This window comes from Leptonotus elevatus, chromosome 15, assembly GCF_054856555.1.
Source record: "Leptonotus elevatus isolate MCC_2025b chromosome 15, RoL_Lele_1.0, whole genome shotgun sequence".
NCBI classification, from domain to species: domain Eukaryota; kingdom Metazoa; phylum Chordata; class Actinopteri; order Syngnathiformes; family Syngnathidae; genus Leptonotus; species Leptonotus elevatus.
The window spans coordinates 12269084-12296004 of NC_141253.1; the positions used below are offsets into that span (position 1 = coordinate 12269084).

The 26921-nt window shown below is 40.0% G+C and overlaps 2 protein-coding genes across 11 annotated transcripts in view; one reads left to right on the forward strand and one right to left on the reverse strand.

Moving 5' to 3' along the window:
• arhgap24 (Rho GTPase activating protein 24) overlaps positions 1-14753 on the forward strand; it is a 46447-nt gene extending 31694 nt beyond the window's left edge. For all 3 annotated transcript variants that reach the window (XM_086096023.1, XM_086096026.1, XM_086096024.1), the window contains 6 exons: positions 2387-2594; positions 2769-2901; positions 2984-3057; positions 11344-11465; positions 11529-12669; positions 12937-14753. In XM_086096023.1, the coding sequence (XP_085952149.1) occupies positions 2387-2594; positions 2769-2901; positions 2984-3057; positions 11344-11465; positions 11529-12669; positions 12937-13207 (1949 nt within the window). In that variant the 3' untranslated portion in view covers positions 13208-14753. The remainder of the gene's footprint in view (positions 1-2386; positions 2595-2768; positions 2902-2983; positions 3058-11343; positions 11466-11528; positions 12670-12936) is intronic.
• Positions 14754-14898: 145 nt separating this feature from the next.
• Positions 14899-26921, reverse strand: part of mapk10 (mitogen-activated protein kinase 10) — a 29525-nt gene continuing 17502 nt past the window's right edge. For 3 of the 8 annotated variants that reach the window (XM_086096030.1, XM_086096033.1, XM_086096032.1), the window contains exons 8-14: positions 25835-25906; positions 23380-23562; positions 21622-21746; positions 21075-21101; positions 20459-20522; positions 19677-19754; positions 14899-18912 (exon numbers count right to left, since the gene is read on the reverse strand). In XM_086096030.1, coding sequence (XP_085952156.1) covers positions 18770-18912; positions 19677-19754; positions 20459-20522; positions 21075-21101; positions 21622-21746; positions 23380-23562; positions 25835-25906 — 692 coding nt within the window. In that variant the 3' untranslated portion in view covers positions 14899-18769. Of the gene's footprint in view, positions 18918-19646; positions 19755-20458; positions 20523-21074; positions 21102-21621; positions 21747-23379; positions 23563-25834; positions 25907-26921 lie in introns of all 8 variants that reach the window. The other 5 variants (XM_086096036.1, XM_086096037.1, XM_086096034.1 and 2 more) reach the window with 5 other exon arrangements.

Sequence of the window (26921 nt, forward strand, 5' to 3'; positions counted from 1 at the left end):
TATTATATATGAGTAGGTGTATATAGACAGAATTTTTAAATGATCTAATTGTTTATTGTACAGAATATAATATGATTTATTTTTTATTTTATATTTTATTATTCTATGTATTTTTATATATTTTTTGTATTATTTATCTATTTTGATTTGTTTATATTTCTTCCAATATTTTTTTCAATAAAAAAAAGAGAATCTAAAAAAGTAGGGGAGAACAAAAATCTGTGAATATGTGAATCTGCAAGTGCCGAATCGCAAGTATGTGGGGGTCCACTGTATACAAAAGTGAGACCAAGATAAGTTGTTTCAAGACTTTTTCCACCATTTATGAAAATATGTATAACCTGTCCCAAAAAAAGAGAGAGAGCCAACTAGAACATCTGAAATTTATTTTGAATTAATGAGTGGCACTTTAAATGGTGGCTTGTGTGTGCTGGTAATTATGTTTCTTTTTTCACAATTGAGATCTACAGGTTGTAGGTTATATTAATCATGGAAAAGGTTTTTTTTTTTTTTTATTGCCACGTTCTCATTGTTTATATCACATAAGCCTGACATTTGGGCAGGGGTGTGTAGACTTTTTATATCCATTAAACTGTAAGTTTTCCTGCCCTGCATTGGATGGATTCGTGCAAGCGTAACTTTGGAGTTTTACTCTGGCGTGTTGATGAAGGGCTTGTTGCGGGGCACATGTGCCGCTTGGCGTAGGCGGACCTCGTGAACACAGGGGTCCGCGTTGGCCCCTCAGTTTGGACTTTGACGTCTATCACAGTTGACTGCTCTTGAAAGGGACGAGCCATTTGTCAGAGATGCCACTCGAAACGTGGCCTTCCTCCCCCCCCAACGCACATAATACACACACATAATACACACACATTCAGGGCCTTTGACATTATGCTGCAGCAGCGGATGGAGGACCGATTGGCCGCTCAGGGGCGATTGGGAGCGACTGATAACGGGGCTTGGCCATCATGTCGCGTCGGATCGTGGGCCAGCTTGCGGTCTGAATTGAAGACTTTCTGGGATGTGCTGCCGTGGCCTCTCCTTGTGGATCCTTCCAGATTTACTGCACGGTAATTAGCGGTCGGGTTGTCCTTTGGGAACGTTTGCATGTTAACTTTGAACATTGGGCTTTGCTTCGTGGTGTTTTTGGAAGCGGCCTTCAAATTAAAACACAGCAATGCCTCGTAATGTAACTTTTAAGCTCTATACTGTACTGTAATGGCGGCCCAGGGAGGCATTTATTTACTCAACTACAGATGATGGGAAGCCTTTATTTATACACAAAGGACAATTTTGTAAAAGAGGAAAAAAAGAGGGCAAGAACGCATGCAGACTGGGTGGAACAAACGCAACATTGTGGAGAGGCCACATTTGAAAGTTTACTAGGTTCACATAACGTCAGATCATCTTTAATGCTGCACAGGAAACTTGTTTACAACATAAGACTCTGCCCTTCATCGGAGAGGCTGTTTATTTGCCTTGGTAGGGCCTACTGTTTTGGTTAACAACTGAGTTCAAATGGGCTTGGCAGTTGGTGAACTTTCTAAAGAGGTCCACGTCTTTTGTATCAGAATGTAATTTTTACAGCGAAACCATCAGTAAAACCTTCCAATAGCTCCGCTGTACATAAATCCAGATGCGCACAACTTTGTGGAACGACCACACGTTTGAGAGTGGGACCCTAATTTTTGTTACGCTCCGTACACGCAGCAAGACTCCACACTTTGTGGAGACTGTCCTCAAAATGTGCTGATGACTTGGTTAGCGAGGGGGAATAGAACACAGTACCCTGTCCTATCTGCTTTTTTATTTGTTGGTCTTATTTATTTTCCAGCAACAATTTTGTAAATAAAAATCAAATATTTGACATGTTGCTAGGCAGAATTCATGGCACCATAATGGTTATTATTGGGCACGTTTATCTCTACACATTTATTGTAGTATTTTTTTTTTTTTACAAATTCATTTTAAAAGTACATTTTCAATTTTTATTAATTCTTCCTTGCTTTCGAAAGATTTTATTGATTACATTTATGACAATGCCAGGCCTTAATGTTTTGTTTTTTTTGGGGGGGGGGGTAGCAAATTTTCCAGCCAATTCTGCCCACCATGTTTGTGGAGTTGGCATTTTTTCAGTAATAAGGACAATGATATGACACACTGTGATATGATAATTGAGGCTTTTACATCTGATTGAATATTAATTAAATATTAGAAAGAAAGAGAAAGAGTTCCCTGATACAAGTAAATCATCTTTTTCCACTGGATTCCAATGGTATGCGAAAATGTATTCACTGCAATGCAGTACATTTTTATTGTACTTTAAAAAATGTTATTGATTTATTTTATGTGTCTGGCTATTGGGTTTTTTTTTTGGCTGCTGCAGGGATCTTTGGCCAGAAGTTGGAGGAGACAGTGCGGTACGAGCGTCGCTATGGGAACAAGATGGCGCCCATGCTGGTGGAGCAGTGCGCGGACTTCATCCGGCAGCGGGGGCTTTGTGAGGAGGGTCTATTCAGACTCCCCGGGCAGGCCAACCTGGTCAAAGAGCTGCAGGAGGCCTTTGACTGCGGAGAGAAGCCTCTATTTGACTGGTGGGCTTCTTTTGGCATGTGACCAACTGCAAACAACACCTCCCTTATCCCAACAAGCTCTCTCACACCATAAATAGAAAAAGTCACTTAATGTCAAATATTTTCATTTATATCACATCATTGCACAGCTTCACTTGCATCAGTGTTTCAACTTCATCCATTTTGTCTTTGCAGTAACACAGACGTGCACACGGTAGCGTCGCTGCTCAAGCTCTACCTACGAGAACTCCCCGAGCCCGTCGTGCCTTTGCACAAGTACGATGACTTCCTGGCCTGCGCCAAGCTACTCGGCGTGGAGGACGACACGGTGAGACGGATGCTCTTGAGGTGATGCTTTTCAGCCAGATGTTATAGCGACATGAGGGAGTTGTGCTTTTTATGATCCGCAGGGTATGAAGGAGCTGAGAAAGCTTGTCGAAGGTTTGCCTCCAGTCAACTACAACCTTCTCAAGTATATCTGCAGGTAACAACTATGATGAGAATATTTAGGAATATTACTTGTATTAATACTTATATTGTAATTTAGGAATCTTACGTGGGTGTTGAAATACTAAAAATATAAAGGAAGAAATCACAATAATACAGAAATGAAAATACTAATATAAAACTACTTTTGTAGTTTTAAGGGAAAAAATCATACTATGAGGGGATTTTTTTTTTTTACATAAAATATGTGGGGAAATGTCATAATATACAAGAATAAAGTTTTAATTTGTTCTTAAAAAGAAGTAATGCAAAAACAGACAAAAATGTAATACTATTATGAGGAAAATAGCTAACGTTTTTTTTTAGGGAAAACAAATAATAACATGAGAAACAAATTACAAAATTAGAAAAAAAAAAAGATAAAAAAAAAAAGAAAAATTAGATATTAAAAGTCATCTCCAATTACACGGAGGGGGGGGGGGTCTTAAACTTTAAAAAATAAAGTTTTCGGTCTAGAGAATATTAGGACAGGAAATAAAAAAAAATTACAATAAAATTAGGTGTAGCCTAAGTTGTTTTTTTAAATGAAAACCCCCCACAATGCTAGAACAAAGTAAAAGAAAAAGTAGTCATTCAATTGGTTTAGAAAACTGTGCCTATTATAAGCAAAATGTATTTTTCAGGAATAAAGTTGAAATTAGAATGATAAGAATAAAGGTTTTGTCATAGTATTGTCAAGAAATATTTATTAAATTTTTTTTTTAATGATAAATGAAAAAAAAATCCAAGAAATTAAAGCATCTTTTATTCACAATTAATTTCGGAATAAAAAGTAAAACATTTCACAGCATTTCACTGCCATTGGGCCGAAACCTCATAAGTCACAATTTGGCAAATTTCATATTTTTTCCCCCCAAAAATCTTTATTATCGGTCAGTCCACACATATGGGTGTTAATTTTACAAATTACAAAAAAATCTAAATGTGTTGAAAATGGCTTGCTCTTTGTCTTATTTTGGAAACAAAATCATATGAGGAGAAAATTATATATTGTATTACAAACGTTGTTCCATCTAAGAATTAATATTTTTTTTTTTTTTTTTTTTTTTTTTTTTTTAAGAGCTCAGTATTGTTCATTCGGAAATGTCATCATCATTGCTCTTTTTTTTTTTTTTTTTTTTTTTTTTTTTTTTTTTTAATATATATATATATATATATACACATATATACATACATATATACATATATACATACATACATACATACTTTTTTTTTTTTTTTGTGTGTGTGTGGGTGAGTATGTGTGTGTGCGTGCGTGCGTGCGTGTGTTTGTTAGCTCACCAGAAAACCTATTAGAAAAAAAAATCTTATACCGTTCACCTAAATCGAACACCAGGAGACCCGAGGGGACCGAAGAAAACCAAGGAAGGTGAAATCCAGCACCGACCAGACACCCCCCACCAGAACTCCTCCCCAGCCCAAGAAACATCCAGACCCCAACAAATCCAAAAAACATAAAGTCAGGGAGGCCTCAAGAGACCAACGGAGAGACCGAGAAAAGGAAGGAAGGACAGACGAAGCCGCGTGAGATCCGAGACACCAGCCTCCACCGATTCAATAACCTGAGGAGGAAACAGATTGTGTCTGAGTTTCGGTAGATGCTGGTGTGGTGGATCTGGCATGCATGAAAATCTCCACCAAAGAGGGGAGCCGTCGACCCCCGCCGGAACAGAGCAAGCGCAACACCTCAGGGCCCCCCAGGCCGCGGCAGCGCCAAAGGACGACCCCCGGGCCCCACCAGGGCCACCGGCCGGAGAGCAAACCCAGGAGCAGGAGCGCCCCCCGCCCCAACACGGCCCGCGCCCCCGGCCCAACGCAGCAGGACGGGGCACTGCAGGCCCACCAGGCACCCCACCGGCCCCCAACCCCCGCCCCCCCACAAGCCCCCAAGCCCCCCCCCCACCCACAAGTTGTGTGGTGTATTAAAATTGGAGGGGAGTTGTAGGGTGAAGACGGTGTTTCCACCCTACCCCACCCCCCAAAGTGTGTTATGTGCCCTATATGTCTATAAAAGTGTATTGTGCAAACCTAGTGTAGTGAGTTAAGAGGTGTGACCAGCGGGGCCCCCCCCAACCGGGCGGGGGCAGGAGGCGCACCGGCCCACCAAGCCCCCACCCACCCCACCAGGACCCCGGCGGGCATATGGGACCCGTCCGGCGGGGCGATAGGGCTCGCCCCCCGGATACTGGGTCCCGCCCGAGGTGTCAGGACGCCCACCGGAGCGGGGCGGGCACGACACCAAACCCCAGCCACCCCCGCCGGCCCCCATAGCACCGAGACCCGGGCCATGGATGGAGCCCCCGGCCCAGGGGAGGGGAAGGAAGGCGTACCGGGGAAGGGGAAGGGAGGAGGGAAGGGGACGACAAGAAGGGCAGGGGGCAGCGGCAGGGACGCAAGGAGAGGGGGAGAGGAGGAGGAAGGGCGACGAGGGAGAGGGGACAGGGAGGCGGAGGACGGGCGGGGAGAGGCGAGGAGGGAGAGGCAGCAAGGGGGAGGAAGGGGGAGGGGAGAGGGAACCACCGGGCACCCCGGCGGCCCACAGGCCCCGAACCGCGTCGCCGGGCCCAGAGCGACGGACCGCGCCGGAACGGCGCCGCCCCCGACACCAGGGAAAGCCCCGCAACGCAGCACCCCCCAAGAGACCCAGGGAACGGCCAAGACGCAGCCGCCACCCAGCAGCCAACAGAGGGGCAGACCCGCCCACTCCCCGCCAGGGGGGACAGCACCCACAGAATTAACCCACTGGCATGCCGTGAATCCGAATATCAACCCCTGGTGCCCATCGGAGGTGAATCCGCTCGATCCCGCTGGCAGCAGCCGGGTTCCTGACTATGGAAACACAACCATTAGTTACAAATTGCCTAATACAGAAACATCAATGCCAGTTATAACGCTGCTGTGGCTCTCGCTAACAGGCAGAATTGAAATCCAAGTTTAGGTTAAAAAATTCTATATACGTAGACCATGTTTCTTTAAATTTTGACATTTGGTTTTTATTTGAGGCAGATATTTTTTCCATTAAAATATGATTTATGAGGAGGTTAGACCATTGGTCGATATTCAAAGTTTGTTTATTTTTCCAGTTAACAAGAATTGTTTTTTTTGCGATAGTAAGGGCTACAAGTATAGATTGAAATTGTTTATGTGGTAAGTCAATTGTTGTTAAGTCACCTAGCAAACACAAGTTTGGAGAAAACGGTATCCTACAGTCCAAGACAGCGGAAAGTTTTTCTAAGACTTTAGTCCAGAAACACATAACCGGAGTACATAACCATAAAGCATGAAAATAAGTGTCTGTAGTGTTTTGTAAACACTGGAGACAAATGTCGGAGTCTGAGAGTCCCATTTTCTTCATCATATATTGAGTAATGTATGTTCTGTGAATAATTTTATATTGGATAAGTTGTAAATTTGTGTGTTTTGTCATTTTAAAAACATTTTCACAAACTTGAATCCAAAAGACAGATTCCGGAGCTATAGACAAGTCTGTTTCCCATTTTGAGATGGGTAAAGACGTTTTATCAGTATATGAAAGTAACTTATATATTTTTGAGAGTTTTTTTGTTGTTGTTGGAGAAAGCTTGGTAATATCTTTAGCTAAAACAGGCGGTTGGAGCGTACCCTGGAGTGTTGGAATTTGTTTCTTTATCATACTTTTAACTTGCAAATAATGTAAAAAGTTTCCGTTTTTTATTTTATATTTTTGGAGCAAGGATGTATATGATATAAACATATTATCTGAGAAGAGATGGTGGAGATGTGTAATTCCTTTCTGCTCCCACACATTCAAATAAAACGATTGGTTGTTAATTTGAAAGTCGGGGTTATGCCATAGGGGAGAAAGCCCGCTGGGCTCCACTTTGGCTTTTGTCATTTCTAGTGCCTTCCACCAGGCAGTCAGGGTGGCGGAAATCATTGGATTTTTAAAGCAGTTATGGCGCTTAATCGATGTTGTAATAAAGAGTAAATCTAGGAGTCTGAGGTTATTACAATCCTTCTGTTCTAGTTCCAGCCAACAGTTAGTATCTCGATTGGGTTGTGCCCATAAAATAATATATTGTAGCTGGTTGGCTATATAATAGTGCATAAAATTTGGTGCCTCTAGACCTCCTTTGGATTTATTTTTCTGAAGAGTAGATAGACTAATCTTTGCTTTTTTTTTTTTCCAGTAAAATTTTGTAACGGCTGAGTCCAACAACTGGAACCAGTTAGCCGTAGGTTTAAATGGAATCATTGAGAAAAAATAGTTTATTTTGGGTAAAACTTTCATTTTAATAGTGGCTATTCGTCCTATTAGAGAAATAGGAAGATTATTCCAGCGCTCCAAGTCACTATAAATGCTATCCAGAAGTGGAGTGAAATTTAAATGAACTAAATCAGTTAATTTAGGTGAGATTTTTATGCCTAAGTATTTTAAATTACCTATAGGAAATGAGTAGTATGGGTCCTGGCTTGCAGGGTTCCATGAATTTTCTGTAATAGGTAGAAGTGTTGATTTTGTCCAGTTAATAGAATAGTCTGATAACTGTGAGAATTTAGTTATTAAGTTAAATACTTCCCCTAATGAAATAGCAGGCTTTTCTAAATAAAGTAAAATATCATCGGCATATAGATTAATTTTATGTTCTGTTACCCCAGAGTGAATTCCTTGAATCATTCTTTCCTGGCGTATGGCTAATGCAAGCGGTTCAATAAATATTGCAAATAATAAAGGCGACAGTGGGCATCCCTGTCTTGTGCCTCTCTGTAGAGTAAAACTCTTAGATATAATCCCATTAGTAGTAACAGTAGCTTTAGGAGAATCATATAATACTGACACCCAGTGAATAAATGACTTCCCAAAGCCAAATTTATTTAAAACAGCAAAGAGGAAGGACCAGTTAACTTTATCAAAAGCTTTTTCTGCATCCAATGATATAATAACTGCCTTTTTATCATGCCGCTGTGACATACTAATAAGGTTAAAGAGCCTTCTAATATTATTAGTAGAGTGACGCTCTTTAATAAAGCCTGTTTGGTCGCTATGAATGATTGTCGGGATTACTGTTTCTAATCTAGATGTAAAAGCCTTAGTGATAATTTTAATATCAGTGTTAATTAGTGAAATCGGACGGTAACTTGATGGAAGGGTGGGGTCTTTTTCTGGCTTTAATAAAAGTTTAATTGCTGCTGTATTCATGTGTGGGCGTATGTGACCATTAGTTTTAATTTCTGTTACTACTCTTAAGAATAGTGGAGCAAGCATTGACCAGAAGTGCTTTAGAAATATAGCCGGATAACCATCAGGGCCGGGTGCTTTGCCATTTGGCATACTATCTAGAGCACTGTACAACTCGTTTATAGTAAGTGGTGCATCTAACATATCTTTATATTCAGTAGTTACCTGTGGTATACTTAAGCTACTGAGGAATGCCTCAATATGCTCTGGGTTAGGTTTATTAGTTTCTGAGTATAAATTGTGATAATAATTATAAAAAATTTGATTAATTTCTTCTGGTGATTGTGTACATTCACCAGTTGTACCTTTAATAGCCGTTATAAGCGATTTTTCCCGATTACGTTGAAGTTGGTTTGCAAGAAATTTACCTGATTTGTTATTATATTCAAAGTTGTTGTATCTCAATTGTTGTATTATAAACTCTGTCTTTTTAGTTAACATATCGTCTAACTGTATTTTTGTATTTTGTAAGTCAGTCCATATTTGGTTATTTGGGTTTATTGCGTACTCATCCGTCAGTTGTTTAATTTTATCTTCCAAGTCTTTTTCTAATTTTTGATCCTGTTTCTTTTTATAAGATGAATATGATATAATTTTACCTCTAATTACTGCTTTCCCGGTTTCCCAGAGAAGAGCTGGAGATAGGTCTGGAGAGTCATTTATTTCCAAAAAGTCCGCCCATTCTTTTCTTATAATTTTGTCAAATTCTGCGTCGTTTAGTAGTGAGATGTTAAAACGCCATGTGGGTGGTGGTTTAAAGGTATAATCAACTTGTAGGGAAAGGGAGACTGGTGCATGGTCGCTAATAATAATAGGATGTATTTTTGTAACGGTTTTATCAGCAATAGAATTATTTGTAAGAAAAAAATCAATTCTTGAAAAGGACCGGTGCACAGCGGAAAAGAAGGTAAATTCCTTCTTATTTGGGTTTTTAAGTCTCCAGCTGTCGACGAGGCCAAAGTCATCCATATATTCCCCTATTACTTTTGTGGATTGTGATCGCCTTATACATGTTGTTTTATTAGAACGATCTATTAATGGATTTAAGGTTGTGTTAAAGTCTCCTCCAATAATAATAGTAGAGTTCGCTGCTAATTCAAACAGTTTAGAGAAAAATTCATGGAAAAAGGCCGGATCATCATTATTAGGGGCATATAAATTACCGAATGTATATATTTTATTAAATATAGTCACCTGAATAATAATGTATCGGCCCTCTGGGTCTGTTATTGTATTATTTAGAGTAAAGAGTAAATTATTATGTATGAGTATACAGACTCCCCTTTGTCTACTGTTATAAGGGGCAGAGTACGCTTGGCTAAAATTTTTATCAATAAGTAATTTTTCTTCAGATTTTTGTAGGTGGGTTTCTTGTAGGAGGCAAATATCTGCTTTTAATTTTAAGAGATGGTCTAAAGTTTTTATTCTTTTTGCCTGTGAGCGAGCGCCACAAACATTCCAGGAAACCAAAACTAATTTATGCATACAAATAATATAAACACAGTCCTATGTATATATCTGTATAGGCCATTTGCCACCACTGGCATGTTATAGGATAGAATCAAAGTGGTTAGGTGATTTATATAGTTTGTATAAAATATGAGGTAACGTATAAGGCAACATGTAAGGTAACGTGTAAGGTAACGTGTAAGGTAACGTGTAAGGTAACGTGTAAGGTAACGTGTAAGGTAACGTGTAAGGTAACGTGTAAGTAAATAAAACCGTGCAAAAACGAGTAGGGCGGTGAAAGTGAGGGAAATTAACAGGGGATTAAACATAACAATACACCAGTAACCCCAGCGAGATTTTTTTTTTATTTTATTTTTTATAAATATACTTTAGATATAGTTGTGTATTAATATTATATTTATAATATAGCCTAAACATAATAAGTATTCATGTTTTTGGTTTTATAACCACATATACAGTATATGTATACACCTAGTAATCAAACTAAGTTTAGTTCCACCAATGCTAATTAGAACAGCCAGGGAGTGGAATTGGGGTTCCGGAATAGTTGGCCATCGATATATAACTTATCAACGGCTATCGTAGTCCGCTTACCCTCCTGCCTATTTTGTTTCATTATAGGAAACAGTACCTTTCGCCGCTCATTGATCTCTCTCGGGAATTGATCATTCATTCCAAATGAGGTCCCTTTAAGCTCCCGTCCTTTACTTTTAACAAATAATTTCTGTTTAAAATGTTCAAACTTTGCAATAATAGGACGGGGTTTGTTGCCTCTACGGGCTCCAAGCCGATGTACCCGGTCAAAAGAGATGTTATTTACCGTCTCCTGAGGAATTTTTAATGAATTCGTCATAAATTTTTTTATCTCAACCTCTGGGTTATCAGAGGTATTCTCAGATATACCTGAGAATATTAAATTCTCCCGCATACTGCGGGATTGTACATCTAAAACTGTTTCTTTTAGCGTTTTATTTTCTTTTTTCATAGTTTCCAGCTCGGCTGAAACAGTCGTGAGTGTAGAATGTAACTCGGCATTTTCCTGTTTAAGGACACTTACCTGCTGACTGATAAATTCCATACTTACTTTTAATTCTTTGACGTCCTCGAGGATGAGGCCGAGGACGTCAAGTTTTTTATTTATGGACTCCAGCACACTGACCGAAACGTCCGTAGTGGTGGTGGTTAGGTCGTCCGTGTCCGTCGCTGAATCGTTTTTCCTCTTCTTCGAAGAGGGTTTCTTTGATGGTTTCTCGACGGCAGGATCCTCCATCGCGCAGCTGTAAAAATATCCGTCGATGAAACGTTCAAGGTCCTCCACGTTGGGTGGTATTTCAGATCTGCCGGATGAAAAAGAGAGAAGAGAAAATGCAAGATATATGATGGTTAAATTTGGATTAGTTTAGTATATTAGAGCTAGTTCTATCTTAGCAGCAGGACGCCGCCATGTTAGGGTTTCTGGTCTCGCTGTAGGTCTCGCGATAGTCACAGCATCTCGTGAGCGACTTCCCCTCTAAGAATTAATATTAATAATGTTATACAAATCAATCTGTCTATAAATTTGCATTTATTTGGCAGATTTCTTGATGAAGTCCAGTCATATTCCGGAGTGAATAAAATGAGCGTGCAGAACTTGGCCACGGTGTTCGGGCCAAACATCCTCTGGCCAAAAGTCAAGGATCCGGTTGCCATCATGGAAGGTCCGTATTGAAAGCTCTCCAGAAGTTTCTGTTCCAAACAGTTGATTGTTCTCGTGTCGGCAGGAACCGTCCTGGTCCAGCAGCTGATGGCGGTTTTGATCGGCCGGCAAGACACGCTCTTCCCTCGGGACGAGGACAGTCCCGCCGGCCCGCCGGAGCTCGCCAACAACAACAGCGTGGACATGTCGAGGCGACCTGCGCCCCAGACGGCGGTGGCTCAGAACGTCGAGAACAACAACGTGCAGGCGGTGCGCCAGTGCGTCTGGGAGGCGGCCGACTCTCCTTGCCGGCACGAGGACGACCGAGGCTCCCTGCGCTCCGCCAGCCCTCGGAACATTCCGGGATGCTTCGACAATACTCGGAGCCCGCCGCTCACGGTTAAAAAGAACCCTGCGTTCAGTAAAGGAAGCGGGATCGTCACAAATGGATCTTTCAGCTCCTCGCCGCCCTCCTCGGATCCAAACCTGGACAAGTGTCAGATTTTGATGAGCGGCGGGAGCTTACCAGGGCGCAGGAACGGGACGCTGAAGGGCTCAGGCACAAAAATGGGAACCAGCGGCGTGACGGGAGGCGGGAACGCTAACGGGGTTCTCCGCATGGGAGTCTCTGGCCCTGATGCGATGGCGGCGGTCCTGAATGGCCGCGGGGGACTTTGGTTACCGAACGGATGCGTCACGTTACGGGAGGCAAACAAAGGCCCACGTGACTGCCCCAACGGGGATCAAACGTGCAACCAGAACCGCCTGTCCACATATGACAATGTGCACCTGAACCATCACAACCTGCAGCAGCACGTGGCGTGTCTGAGCAGCAGCTGCGAGGACAAGCAGAGCGTGGACAGCGCCACCTGGTCCACGTCCTCCTGCGAGATCTCCCTGCCGGACAACTCCACCTCCTGCCGCTCCTCTACCACCACCTGCCCCGAGCAGGACTTCTACGGCTGCCATTACCAGGACATGGACGGCCCCAACCAGGACGGCGGCGGCGGCGGCGGCGGCGGCGGGGAGTCGGGCGGGGATGAGGGCAGGGACAGCAGCAGGGAGGCGACAGGAGGGGACGGGGCGGCGAGGAACGGCGGCGAGCACGGGAGCAAGTACAGCGGAGGAGGAGGAGCGGGAGGACATAGCGCGCTGCACAGCCTGGTGGCCAGTCTCAAGCAGGAGATGCTCAAGCAGAAGTCCGACTATGAGGCCAGGATAAAGAGGTGAAAGTATGAGCTCAAAGAATAAAGAAAGACAAAAAAGAGATTGTACAGTGCCGTGAAAAGGTCGTCCCCTTTTCTTCTTCTTTCAAATTCATATTTTTTTGCTTGTGCATGTTTGTTTTGACCGATCATGGCAACAGATGAAAATGTCGTCTTCGGTCTCGTCTTAGCCACGAGTACATCCACCAGATAAAAATGCACGAAGCGCCTCTCGCTCTTCAACATTCAACAAGGAAACGGTGTAAGCAACCTCTTTCCTTTTTACAGCCTGGAGCAGCGCAACCTGGACCTGGAGTCGGAGATGGTGAGCCTGCACGAAGAACTGGACCAGGAGCGTAAGAAGTACACCATGGCTGAGATCAAGCTGCGCAACGCGGAGCGCGCCAAGGATGACGCCGAGCGCCGCAATCACATGCTGCAGAAGGAGATGGAGCAATTCTTCTCCACCTTCAGCGACCTCACCGCCACCGGCGGCAACTCCGCCTCCGCCATGGACCCCCGCCGGCCCGATCGCAGCAACCCTATCTGGATACAATGAAAGTGGGCGGGGGCCAACACCCGTAAAGACTCGAATTTATTGTGATGGCTCCGAGTGAAATTTGGCTGCCGGTTGCGGTGAGAAATTTTGAGGGGTCTTCACTTCCGCTAGCATATTGCTAAAAAAATTAATTGGATCTAAAAGGAGTTGGAAATGACAATAGCTGAGAGGTTGGAAGATGCTAACGGGGCAGGACTCGTGCTAGCTAAGATCACAATCATAAAACTAGCAATACGTAGCTTTTTTAAAATTGTTATTCTTGTTCTTTGTTTTTAGCATTAGCATTGCGAGTTAGTTTGTCAACTACTGACCTCTACGGAACTTAAAGTGGAACTACCAACTATACCCAAAATTATTTTATATTTTAAATGTGTATATATTCTACGTATTTATTGTCAAAACAAAACAAAACAAAAAACATATTGATAATATCATCACAAACTGTTGCTACCAACGCAACACAACACATCCCCAAATCATTTCCAATCGCTAATTTAGTAGGCTAATTAATCACGCCAACTCACAGGCTAGCCGCTAGCGTGGAGTGAGACAGCAAACTACTTTTCAAAGGCAATTTAATGGACAAAAATGAATCGGCACACTTGCCTTTGACAGCCATTCCTACCGATTCGATCTGATACCGATCTCTTCTGTCCCTGTTAGCAACTCTTCCCCCTTCAGCGTCTTTTGCCTTCATTAGCAGCCTGTCCCTCTGTTAGCGTCCTATCTGCCTCTGTTAGCAACTCTTCTCCACGTATCGCTAGCGGAAGTCAGGACGTGACGGTGAAAGGTTGTCATTTAATAACTAGGGCATAATATAAATGACGACGTCGCCTGGGGTGACGTCTGGGTGAGACTAAGTGTAAATAAAACGCTATTTAAATACTCTTAAAGGCTATGTGACGCGCTACGTACGAAACATTGATCCTTGCTCCTTGTTGTCCGTTATGCTCGTGTACATAAAGCAAAAAAAAAAGTAAGAGGAAATGCACATCTTGTGTTTGAAGAGAAATTATTGCCTATGTGCTATTTAAATGTACGTAAATGTTCACACTGTATATGTGCTTGCACTTACTTCCTCGTTCTTGTCCATGCGCATCGGGTACATGACCAAAAAAACAAAATAGCAGCAAGTGTGTAGCAAGGTGTGCGCGATGGACTGTTTTGCTCTAAAAATGTGTTCAACCGAATCAACTGTAAGGTACGTTTGAAACCTGCTGCTGGTCATTGCAGGTGCGAAAGATGTGTCCCGATGCTAGGTTAGCATCGCTATATACAGTCCATACCGTATTTCTCTCCTACTTAAGACGTATATTTGCCTCACTCAAGTAGCCCTGTTTGAATCGGGTTGATAACCAAAACAGCAGCACCTACCGAGGCATGTAAAACTTCATCTTGTGCGTGTCCTGCTCACCAGAGGATTTTTTTTTTTTTGTAATGGTGAGAGGCAACGGTCTGGGACTTTTGTGGAATAATCCACACATGTGATACTTGATACTTAAAGAAGTGATTATACATGAATAAAAATGCATTCAACAAATGGGAATTGCCAATGTGTGAGTATTTTTCTTTCAAACAAAAACAATTTCAATACAAATATTTTAAATAAAAATAATAATGAAGACTATTACGTAAAAAAATAAAACATATATATATATATATATGCAAAACTCAACACAGAAGACCACACGTTTGTCCAAGATCAAAGCTTTTGTTTATTTTCAATCACATACATTACATACTATTGTTTTGTTTTTACATACACAGTTCCTTTAAAATGTGTTTGGGAGTAACAGCTCTCATTTTTTTTTTATCTTTCCTTTTTTTAAATTTTATCTTTTGCAATAGTTTCACACTTTTATTTGCCCGAAGCTTTTGAGATCGTCAGCAGGAAACTTTTTTTTTTTTCTCATTTACTGTCAATCCAACTGAATGCTTGATGAAAACGTTATAAAGTAAAAGAAGGAAATGGGAGAACATCACCTGATTCAGATGACCTATACATCACGTCATCAACTTTGTTAAAACTTTTCGTCGCCATCCCTGCATCTGGGTTTATTGCATTCTTGGATTGTTGTTATTTACAATATGACAACAAAAGCACGTGTCCAGAATTTTTTTTCAAGAGACAAATAAATAAATGGAAAGATCCCTTGTGAGAAAAATTAGGATTTTTCGTTGCTGTAAATCAGGGCTGGGGAACCGTGTTGTTTTGATTTGATTTTTACATTTGCATGGCTGCCCGGATCACGTGCTTTCAAAGGGCCAAACATGGCCTCAAGGATGTAGGTTCCCCACCCCTGATCCATTTGCTTTCATTCTACATTTCAGTGTGACAACACGTCAACACATGTGACATCTCGTTGTCGGAAAGAAAATCAACACAGGATTTTAAAAAAGTTCAGATTGTGTTGAATTGCTGGTTTATTTCAATCACACACATGCACTCACACACACATATATCCTAATCATACAGTGATGACAAATGATTTGCTTCTACTTTTACATTCAGTGCCGACAAGCCAGCAAGGACCCAAAATGTCTTGTCTTGTATGGAGATGTGTTTTTTGTTGTTGTTGCTCCAAAATATTTTAATATAAAGTAAGTGAAATAAATAATTCAAATATCACATTTTTGTAATAAATAAATGTGACTTTATTAAAACTTTGGTTCACATTTTGTATGTGAATACTTACTGAATGAATGTTTTATTTTGTATTGTTTGAATTAATTATATATTATATATTACATTATATGTTCTTATGTTTCATGTATTTTATTATATCTGATTATCTTTGTACTTTTTAATAGTTTTAATTTTAATTTTAAAACGGATTTATTTAACCACTTTGAAAAGCACCGTGACGTTTAAATGTCAAATTGACATGTTAATCGTCAAATCAGATGGGAGAAAGAGGGGGCGGGATTAATTAATCTGATTGGTAACACTGGCTGGTTGCAGCTCAACCAATCAGGTGCCATCATAATAATTTACTGCGCCCCCTTTTTTAAAATTACTTACTTAAATATGCGCTAATAATCCATTATGTGTAATTATTTCTGTTACTTTATATTTATTTCCTTTTGGCAAAACAAAACAAAAAAAACCTCCAATAATGCGTGGTTATAACAACATGGTGAGAAATTTACATTCAAGAAATGAAAAGAAACAAACATAAAGGTGATCCAGAAAATGTACAGTGTGTAATGGTTTAAAAATATCCCGTAATGTGCAACAACAAAGTACATAACAAACAGCCTCAGAGAGGGGGAGAAAAAAAAATCCTTGTAATAGTGGATAGTTGCACCCTGTTTGGAGAGAAAAATTGCCCCGACCGACCGGACCCTGAACACAACACCGAGCCGTACTGTAGCTTATTCTGGAGACAGCACCCTCTGGCAGGCCTTTCAAGGTACTGCAGGTGTACGTCAAAACGGACTTCTTTTTTTTTTTTTTTTAAGGGGGAACTGGGGGAACTGATAAGTAAATGATCATGTTTCTTAATTTAAACAGCTGTCATCGAACGTTTTAAAGAAAATAAATAAATAAATAAATAATAATAATAATAAAAATAAAAATAAAAATGTTTAGAGGTGAGCAATGAAGAGCTTTTTTAAAAAAAATAGCTGTTAACCCAAACTTTCTTCCTCACGTTTCTAGAAATTATTTACTAGTTTTAAGGCAAACAATAAGTCATGTTATGTGTTGCCGTGCAATTTGAAACACTAGTGTACTATTTGTCACCACCGAAAGGCACTCGCCAATGCCAGCTACCGAAAAAAAGAAAAAGAAAAAAGTGACTGTCGTCAGAGATCCAATGTTGTGTAATAGTCCAGTCCAATTACATTTGTTGTTTTACTAACCATTATTATTACTAGAATGCAGAGCAGACCACCGCCAAAGCCAGAAAAAGCGCTCTAATTATATTTGTATGTTTGTTAGCGAGCTAGCAGACTTCCCGGTTAGTGGTTACAGTATCTTTCAGTGCTTCCGTCCATCAATGGCCGTTTGAACTTATTGGTAAAATATAGCTTAAAAATCTCCCATAATGTCGTGACGTAATGGCATTATACCAATATGTTGAACGACGTTTGAACAGCAGTCAGAAATTGTAGTAGTATCTCACATCATTATCACTTAAGAGGTAGGACAAAATATTAACATTGCGATTGCATCACACCACGGTAAAGTATCAATTAAACAAAGTGAAAACAAATTGATATAAGGATTAGTGTACTTTTATCGCTCACAGTATCCATTAGAGGTGGGACAAAATAATGTAATATTATTCATCTACATCCTCATCAGAATGTATTTTTACTTTGACATATCATTAGCGCTTTGAAAAGGCATTAAATACAGTAAAGCTACTTGCATTCCAAGAATTTATGCACAGTAAACGACATGAAACGTGAGAATCAAAGCATTGCTTTTGCTCCCAATAAATGACATGCAGTGTGGTGATTGGCTGTTTTGGTGCGAATGGAATTGCCTCATGGAGCAGGCCCAATTGAAAGGAACATTAAAGCAAAAACACTTTTCAACAGCAATATAAGCTCTATTTGTTTGGACCAGACCTACAATAACATCTGTTATTATGTTGAGACATATGCAGTTGGCTTAAGCATCCACAATGTTTTTTTTTTGCAAATGTGAACTGAAATCATGCACAAGTGCAGCAACTGGCAGGATTATTTCAGCTTTGCAAGGTGCATCAATAGTCTAAAAAGAATGAATTAAAAAAAAAGTGTCATTTTATTTTAATTTGATTTAATTTAACTCGATTTTTATTTGACTTTATTTTAATATTCAGATTTTTTTGTGTCAACCTGTTACAATTCCCCCAAAATATATTTTTTTATGTATTTGATTTAGAAAATATAAATCATGAAATTAAAAGACAGATTGTTAATCAAACAAAATGCAATTGTGTGGCACAGGTTGGCATAAAAAAAAGAAGTTTTATAGGGTAGTAAAAGAAAGTAAAAAAAAAAAAAGGAGGAAAAATTAATGATATTTTATCAAAATAAAAATAACAAGCTTCCAGCATACTGGCCGTTCGTCCCACTCCATGTACCCTTCGGCTGTACACACTTACATTATTTACAAGACGTGGTGTGTTTATAAACACGCACACACATTTTAAGAGTTGTTTTGGATGAATTACAGCAGAGAGGTCACATCATGAGTCCAAAGACAGGAGCGTATAAATGCCTTTTGGGGCCATTTGAAGGGGGGGGGGGGGGGCAGAGGGAGCAGCAGCCAGCCAGAGTGTGATGCTTTTACGTTTAAAGGAGATGCAAGTCAAAGCTGCTTTTGTATTGTATGTGGGCTAATATAAGCAAAGCAACTAGAGGATCATCCACATAAGAGTATAACTTTAAATACCGCTGCAGTTTTTTATTTAAAATGACAACGCGCAGGCTTGGTCGTCTCCTATTGATTGTTTCACATTTTTCCTATTTTAGTTTGTTTTTTCCGATAGCGCCCCCCCGACCTCTCGCCTTTCTTCTTCTCCCTCAGCGGCGGAAGAAGGCGGGGTTGCGCAGGCAGGCGGCTAGTCACCTGCAGCACCCCAGCGGTCCCGCCGAGGTCTCCAGGCTGCTGTCGGTGTCTGAGGCCAGGGTCTGGTCGGTGGACATGGACGAGATGTCGTTGATGGACGAGGACGGAGGGAGGCTCTCGCTGCTATTCACGGCTGCACCTGCGCTGAGGGAAGCAACGGCGGCGCCGCGGTTATAACGTACCAGAGGCGCCCTTGCCGGCGCTGGAACCAATCGTGCCACACACAGGTAAGGGGGAAAAGCACGGGACCCAATACAAGGTGATTGGACGAGAACACATCACAGCGTGGTTATTGGGACTTGGGTCCACTGGGTTACACGGAGGAACCAAATAGCAAAAAGGTACCTTGACGTAGCAAAATAATGGCGTGGAAAACGGTTTCATCCAGTTTGTATGTGGAATTTATGTTGGTAAACAACTGTAATGGCTAACAGATCCCTGTAGATGGCAGCATTGTCTTTGCTTTGAATTTTGGATTGCCACGACAATTATGAAGGAGTGAAAGTCAGAATATATATATTTCTGTCTTTATGTGGAAATGCTAATGAAAACTGTTAAAAAATATATATTAAAGGTCACATTTGTATACTCTTGTTGTTAGGCAGAGTTCATAGGGCTCAATCATAATAACCTCCCATAAATTAATGAAAAATTTGCCATGTACCTGATTCTGTTTCCCAAGAACCCAAATCACCATACCATACTACAGTACTGTATAGATGCTATATTATAGATAAACATATATTCATCATACATTAGCGCTTAGCATTTCATTTAGCATTAAAATAGAATAAAAAGGAAACAGACGGACAAGACAATGGGTGTGTGTGAATATCAGAGGGTCCAGTAAGGTTGTAAATAAAATTGACTTACAGAGCGATTAGGCTTATGCACTGAGAGTACCTGAAGGTGAAGGCTGTCCCTTCACTACGCCATTCTTCGTTCTCTCCTCAAAATTCATTACTTCTTTGTAGATCAACTCTGTGGAACATAAGTAATAATTAAAATAATATATATATGTTTTAAATATTGATAACAGAACAAATAATATGGTTACTATTACTTCCACTGCTACTACTACCAATAATAATAATGATAATGATAATGATGATGATAATAATAATAATAATAATAATAATAATAATAATAATAATACATTTTGTAGAGCACAGCGCAGACTGTACGTGAAGTCGACTTGAATGGATTCATTGTATTGTTCAAAGTTTATAATTATATATTTTTTATGTGTACAAAATATAGATATATTTTCATAATTTTCTGAGAATGAATACATCAAATTAGATTAAATTATATTTAATTGATAAGATGAAAAGATAATAATAATAATAATAATAATAATAATAAATCAGAAGACCTAAAAAGGAATCCTGTGGGATTCCACCATAATTTATTTAAAATTGGTGATATTGTGTTTAACAGAAAAAATAACACATACTGTACCAGTATTAATGTTATAAAATGAATTTTAAATACATAAATAAAATATAAAAGTAGTTTATTTGGCGTTAAGTAATAAATACTATAAAGTATAACTTCAAATGTTGATAAAATATATATCAATAATATATAATAACAATATAAATATTAGCAATAATAACAATACTACTACTAATAATAATTTATCAATGAATAAAAGATATGATATGCGGTTGAATGTGTCTCACCTTTCCACTCATCAATGGAGTGTTCTCTCTCATCAAGCTGCTTGTCATAGATTTGAGGTGGAGGCTGCAAAATTGGAAAGAAATTGCAGCATCTTTAGCAATTCTTGTATAATGCCGTGTCTTTTGTAGTTAGGCTAGAGCTCAGTTTCTATATGTAAGATTTTAGATTGCTTGCAAAAACACAAGAAATGTTCTGGAAAAAAATAAAATAACGTCAAAATTAGATTTTTTTTTTCTTGATTTTCCTTGAATGTGTTTTTTGCAAACAAGCTCTTTAAATGATGCTGCAATACTTGCATACATTATAAACAAATGGAGACAAAACAATCAATAAAACATTTTTTTCATGTGTAAAAGATGCACACAAAAACATGCTGGCTTAGGAAGTAAACACACATACACCCTTATTGATTTACACAACTAAGGAGACAAATATATCAATACATGATTTTTGAAGAACACAAGTTTTAGTTTCTCCTTCCATTGAGCTAAGAAAATCCCCCCCACCCCCTCACAAAATGGTCACGTCGTCTGAGGTGCACTTTTGACATCCGTTCAGCATATTTTGTCAAGAGAAGGGAGGAAGAGTTTTGCAGAAGCGTTGGTGGTCATTTACCATGGATATTTGGATGAGATCCCTGGCCTTCATCAGCATGAGGTGACATTAGAGAAGGGGGAAAACAGCAGAACATGTTTTGAACAAGGCCACTCATATATATATATATATATATATATATATATATATATATATATATATATATATACACAGTCAGGTTACATCAGAGGCAAGTGCATATATTTCAGTCATATATTTATAAAGGAAAAAAAAAATCCCAATGTTTTTTTTTTGGCTTTTTCCCACTCTCGCTGTCACCTCACACTAACGAGGCACTGATGAAGAACATCACAAACAGCAAAAGGTTTTTTTTTTCTAATCAGAAATTCTGTTCAAGTGATAGCAAATCCAGATCATCCAGATTGAAGCAAACTAGAAGGACTTCCAATCAATTTGGAATCAATTAGTCATTAATCACTTTCTTGTTTTTACATACTTTTTATACTTATAATATATTTCACCTAACCCCCCAAAATATACCTAAAAAAAATAATACTGTCAAGCTTTTTGGGTGGGCGATGATAGGGTCAACTCGAGGCCTACTCACCGCCTCCACCTCAGCCGGATCGTACCACACGTTGATGTAAGGGTGTTGCAAGGCTTCGTCCACTGATATCCGCTTGGCAGGGTCGATGATTAGCATCTTGGACAGCAGGTCTCTGGCTTGGCTTGCTGTAGTTTTGGAGAAGAAGAAAAAAACAATGACAATTTAAGATGGAAGCATTGACGGACAGACCCTTTGACAAGAACACTGCGACTGTACCGTGAACTGTGGACATGGCCACAATCATCTGGCTCGTTATCAAACTTGGCTGCCAGGTTCCACTTACACGCAATTACGAAAAGCGAAGTCTAGTATACGTTGTTCAAATTTAGTAGCAAATTCTATAAACAGGGTTTGTCCTGTGTACAAAATTCAGAGGCGGCCACCTCCACCTATTTTGCTCGCCACCTCGATTGAGCTCAGCAGGAACGCATTTTGACTGCAGTTGCAGTGTTGTGCCATTACGGAGAAGAAACAGCTTGACACGTTTGTCTTCGAAGAATCTCTGGAAATTGCCCTGAAATGACCACTTTGGATCAAAATGGTTGACTTCCTATGTGTCTTTTCAAATGAAGTATTTATAAACAAACAGCTTTTTGTCTTTGGAGTTCATGAGGCAATTACACAAAATGGTTGCCTTAATAACAAGAAATAAACAAAAAGCAAAGCCTTGAAAAGAAGCACACAATAAACAGACCAAGTTGAGTCAATGAAAAGTTGAGTAAAATGGCAGACTTGCTTTGTCTTTTTGTGTTTTGCAAGTCATCACACTTTGAGCCGCCCACACGCAAGGACAAACAAAAAAAGGATTTGCAATTTATCATCACGTGTCTGTCCACCATACGTGATTGGAATTTGGCATCAATCCGACAAACTCTCTAGAAAATGGTCAAAATGACTGAAATGGCTGCTTCAGATCAAAATGGCTGACTTCCAGTTCCTTTTTATGTTTTATGGAGTCATCAGACTTTGCAATCATGCTACTCCTACGACAAAAAACGCAAGACTCCATCTGGTATACAAGATTGAAATTCTGTAGCAATAAAAAAAAAAAAAAAAGAAGAAGAAACTTGAGGGCCAAAATGTCTGCTTCAGATCAAAATGTCTGACTTGCTGTGTTTTTTTCGTGTTTTATGAGTCATCAAACTTACCCAGCTGTCTCGTTCGTATACATGGTTCAAATTTGGTAGCGGTTACCCCAAATCTAGGACAAGTTCATCTCTGACTCACACTTGGCCATGGCCAAAATGACTTTAAAATGTCCACCTCATGTGAAAATGGTTTAAACTTTTCCGTTAAAGTGGACAGACCACCCCTCGTCTAGCTAGCACACCCTCTGATCTTCACTATAAATAGCTACACTAGCACAGAGGACAAACTGCAAGCGTAGGAGCTTCCTCCCACTGCTGCCTCTGCATAGAACTGCCGGTAAATCTGTAAAATGATGCCCTCTTGTTACTCTCTATTTCATTTCTCATCCATCCATCCTGCTTCAGTCGAGGGGAAACTCTCCCCGTCCCTCTCTCTCTCTCTCGCTCTCTTTGGTCGCACTCGCTTCCTGTCTATGACACTCTGATCTCCCCCTTCTTGATTGATGAATATTTTAGAAGGCAGCAGCTTCAATGTCACAGCACAAAACGAGCCCCCCCCCCCCCCAAAAAAAATCTGAGGAACTAAAGGTTGAACAATTGTGAGTTCAAGGCTTCAAGTGTGACGTCAGCAGGTAAAAAAAAAAAAAATTGACCTTTACTGTCTTCTCACCTTTCAGTTTGTTGTGCTCAGAATCAGCGGGGAAGAGGCAGTCTGGGAAAAGTTTGGGAAAGGTGAGGCCAGCATACTTGGGCCGGTTCTCTACGTAGTTCCTCACGGTGGGCTGCAGCTTCTTCATGAACTCCGGTAACGGTGTACCGAGCTGCTCGATCACCTTGTTCCACTGGTCGATGTCTGGTGCAACATTAAGGCAAATAAAAGCATGCGCACAGCGAGAGTATTCAAGAACATCACTAGAACATTCAAATAATTATATTGGGAAATCATAGTTTTTAAGAATGTACTTATGGAGATTTGTCGAGACACTTTTTGTGTAAAACTCGGGATAAAAACAAGCATCTTAATTTTGTGCTACAAAGCAACACAACAATTTTAATCCATCAGCAATCCAGTAATTACTGTCCGTCATCTTGCTGAGTGAGAACGTCAACGTCGTCCGCAAAGTGGTTGGGTCAACATGTTGAGTTGGTATAAGTCTGGGCAGGCCGTGTTGGATGTCAGAAGGATACGGTCCGTCCCAGGGAAGAGCACTGTGCCTCTAATCACCTCTCCAAAGATGCAGCCCACTGACCACATGTCCACTGGGTTCACGCAAACACACATACACAAACTCAAATTACTGCTAAATAACCATCTTGAAGCGCTAGCGCCGCTGCCACACGGTCCTGAGGTTTGAGTTTCGAATATACTCTGAGGCCTTCCCGTTTGAAGTTTGCGTGCTCTCCTTGTGCTTGTGTGGGTTTTCACTGGGCTTCCTCCGACATTCCAAGTTTAGCTTCAGTGAAGAATCTAAACTTTGTATCATGAATGTGAACGGTTGCTTGTTTGTGCCCTGTGATTGGCTGGTACATTTTTGAACTGCTAAAAACTAAAGGGTGCACTGACAACAAAAAAGTTGCATTTTATTTTGTATGTCGGTTAAAACATAGCATATTAGCTAATGACGTAAAGTCATAATTGTAGTAAATATTTGTATGAAAAATAATTCTAGGCCATAAATACTCAAAATATTCTGGATATTTTTACAGTTTCTTAGAAAAAAAAAAAGTAAAATTAATCAACTGGCTGTGGAACCAGTGGGTAAGGAGGATACAGTACATTGAATGGATGTCGTCAATAGCTGTACTCGCAAGACTACATTATTTTAGCAGTAGTCACTTCTCAAGATCAGGGACAGACAAGAAACCGAACCTCCTTCATCAGGTTTGTGGAAGACATTTCTCACATGTATGTATAAAATGTCTGGTTGCGTTGTCTTCGACAGTAATTTAGCAAAACACAGCTAGCCTGCTTGCTAGCTAACGTGCGCTCTAGAGCACAATTTAATCATCAAAAAAGCAACAGACACATGCCAAGACACATAGCATGATTGTTAAGGACCAGCTAACTATATCTGAATTTCCACCATGTCCATTTTAAATTTACTTATCTGTTGATATAGAAATTATGGTTGGTGTTTCATCTTCCTTCTGAGCAATTTACCGCACATGACAACTTATTTTTGACTGACACATCACATATTCAAACTATGGTGTCGGTGGTAGAGAGCAAGGCTAAAATTAACATTAAAGCCATTTTCTAAATTGCTTAACCTTGGTGAACTATTTGTTTACAGTAACTTCTGGACTATAAGGCGCACCTGACTATAAGCCACGCTAGCTAAATTTGGGGAATACTTGAGTTTGTTACACATATAAGCCGCACCTGACTGTAAGCCGCAGGTGTTTTAATGTTACCACACCGGGTTCCCGCTACTTGCTGATGGATAAGCCGCATTTTTGTATTAGCCGCAGGGTCGAATGCAAGTGAAAAAAGTAGCGGTTTTATAGTCCATAAATTACTGCAGTAATGGTGTCGCAAGTCGTGAAAAAGTCCCATTTTGTCAATTAATTGTTATTAATGAAGCAATCAAGGCAAAACGGAGTGGACTGGTTTGTGGTCGTCAATTTACGAAACCCCAGTTTTTTTAAATGCTTCATAAGCTACCATGTGTCATTATTTATTCAAGTGTTATGACTCACATGCTTCACGTGCACACTCACACACGTGCAGTGCAATCTCAAGCAGCCTTTTGCCATCTTGGGGGTGCAATTAAAGCTTCCCCACAGGAGATGCATCACTCCAGGTAAGCGCTCACGACAACGCGCACTTGTTAATATAGAAGACAAAATACTCTGCGACTAACTGATTATTTTTTGTGTCTATGCTGCAGCGTTCATCAGAGAGGAAACAAAGCATTATTTGAGTGTCACTGGGTTAGTTTTCTGTCTCAGAAACGTTTAGAGAACATAAGGTGAGTGTTTGAAAATGTAAGTACATGCTAATAAAAATAAATAAATACATGTATATAAATATAAGTATATATCATTTTTCAATTCAAATTCGTTCCTGTTCTTACACATGTATCGCTACCGTTAAAGAACAAGCACACTTTGAACAAGGATACAGTCCCGCCCGGGGAAAAGGATTTTGTGGCGCACCATTTCTCCCATAATGCACCCCACCGACCATATGTCCACTGCACGCAACGAGGCGAGGTGAAAAGAGAAAAAGAAAAGCAAAAAGGTTAGTGTTAAACCTTGAAGACATCTAGGAGAGAAAGCAGTCATTAGAAAGCAGAGTACTAGCTCTCATACTGTCGTGCGAGTGCATATGAGAGAGAGAGAAAAAAAAGCAGAAATATTAAAGTGAGGCTTTAGTGGGATTAAAATGTCAGGAAATGTGAAGCCCGGCAACCTGGCTGCAAGACTCCCATCAATATGACAATGAGTCATAGTGTTGTTTACCCAACAAGTTAATGTTCAGTAAGACTTCACATCGACTACAAGGACAATTATAAACGTGGTGCTCCAGTCACAAGGGCTTTGTTTTGTCTCCTGCTGTTTTAATGAATATATTAAAGGTGTGTTGCGAACATACCGCTAAGTTAAATTAAGTCATTCACTGATTAAATCACCTCTGTAATATGATTTGTTGCAAGATTTATTACGTGTCTACACACTCTACAGACACGAGTTTGGTGCAGTGTTTGGTACATTTTTTTAGCAGCATTTGCTAATAAGCGACATCGTTATGTAAATGTAATTGCTAACTGTTTTGACCTAAGTAAATGTACAGTATTTAGTTCACAGATACACAATTGTTAACACAAAGGCGCTTTTTTTGTGTTAACAGCTGAGCCTTTTTGAAAGCAGTAGTAGAGGAATTAACAGGTGCTGTCTTAGTACATGTTGTAAATGAGTTCCCTGTGCGGTGTTTATGGTGATGGAACATTACGTAGAGTCAATGGTTAGCATAAGGAGACTTCGACACATGGTTCGCACAATACTGTGTGCGTACAAGATTATTTTCTGGGGGCTACGCCTACTATTTGTGCCGTTTAAAGGGCAAGTCAACCTCAAACATTTATTGACATTAATCTGTTATATGCGACCTCATAAGTCTAAACATGACATTCTGATTCAAATGACATCTGTGGAATATGAGTTATATAGCAAAATCCAGCTGTTGTTATCCGTCTCAGGGGGCATCCA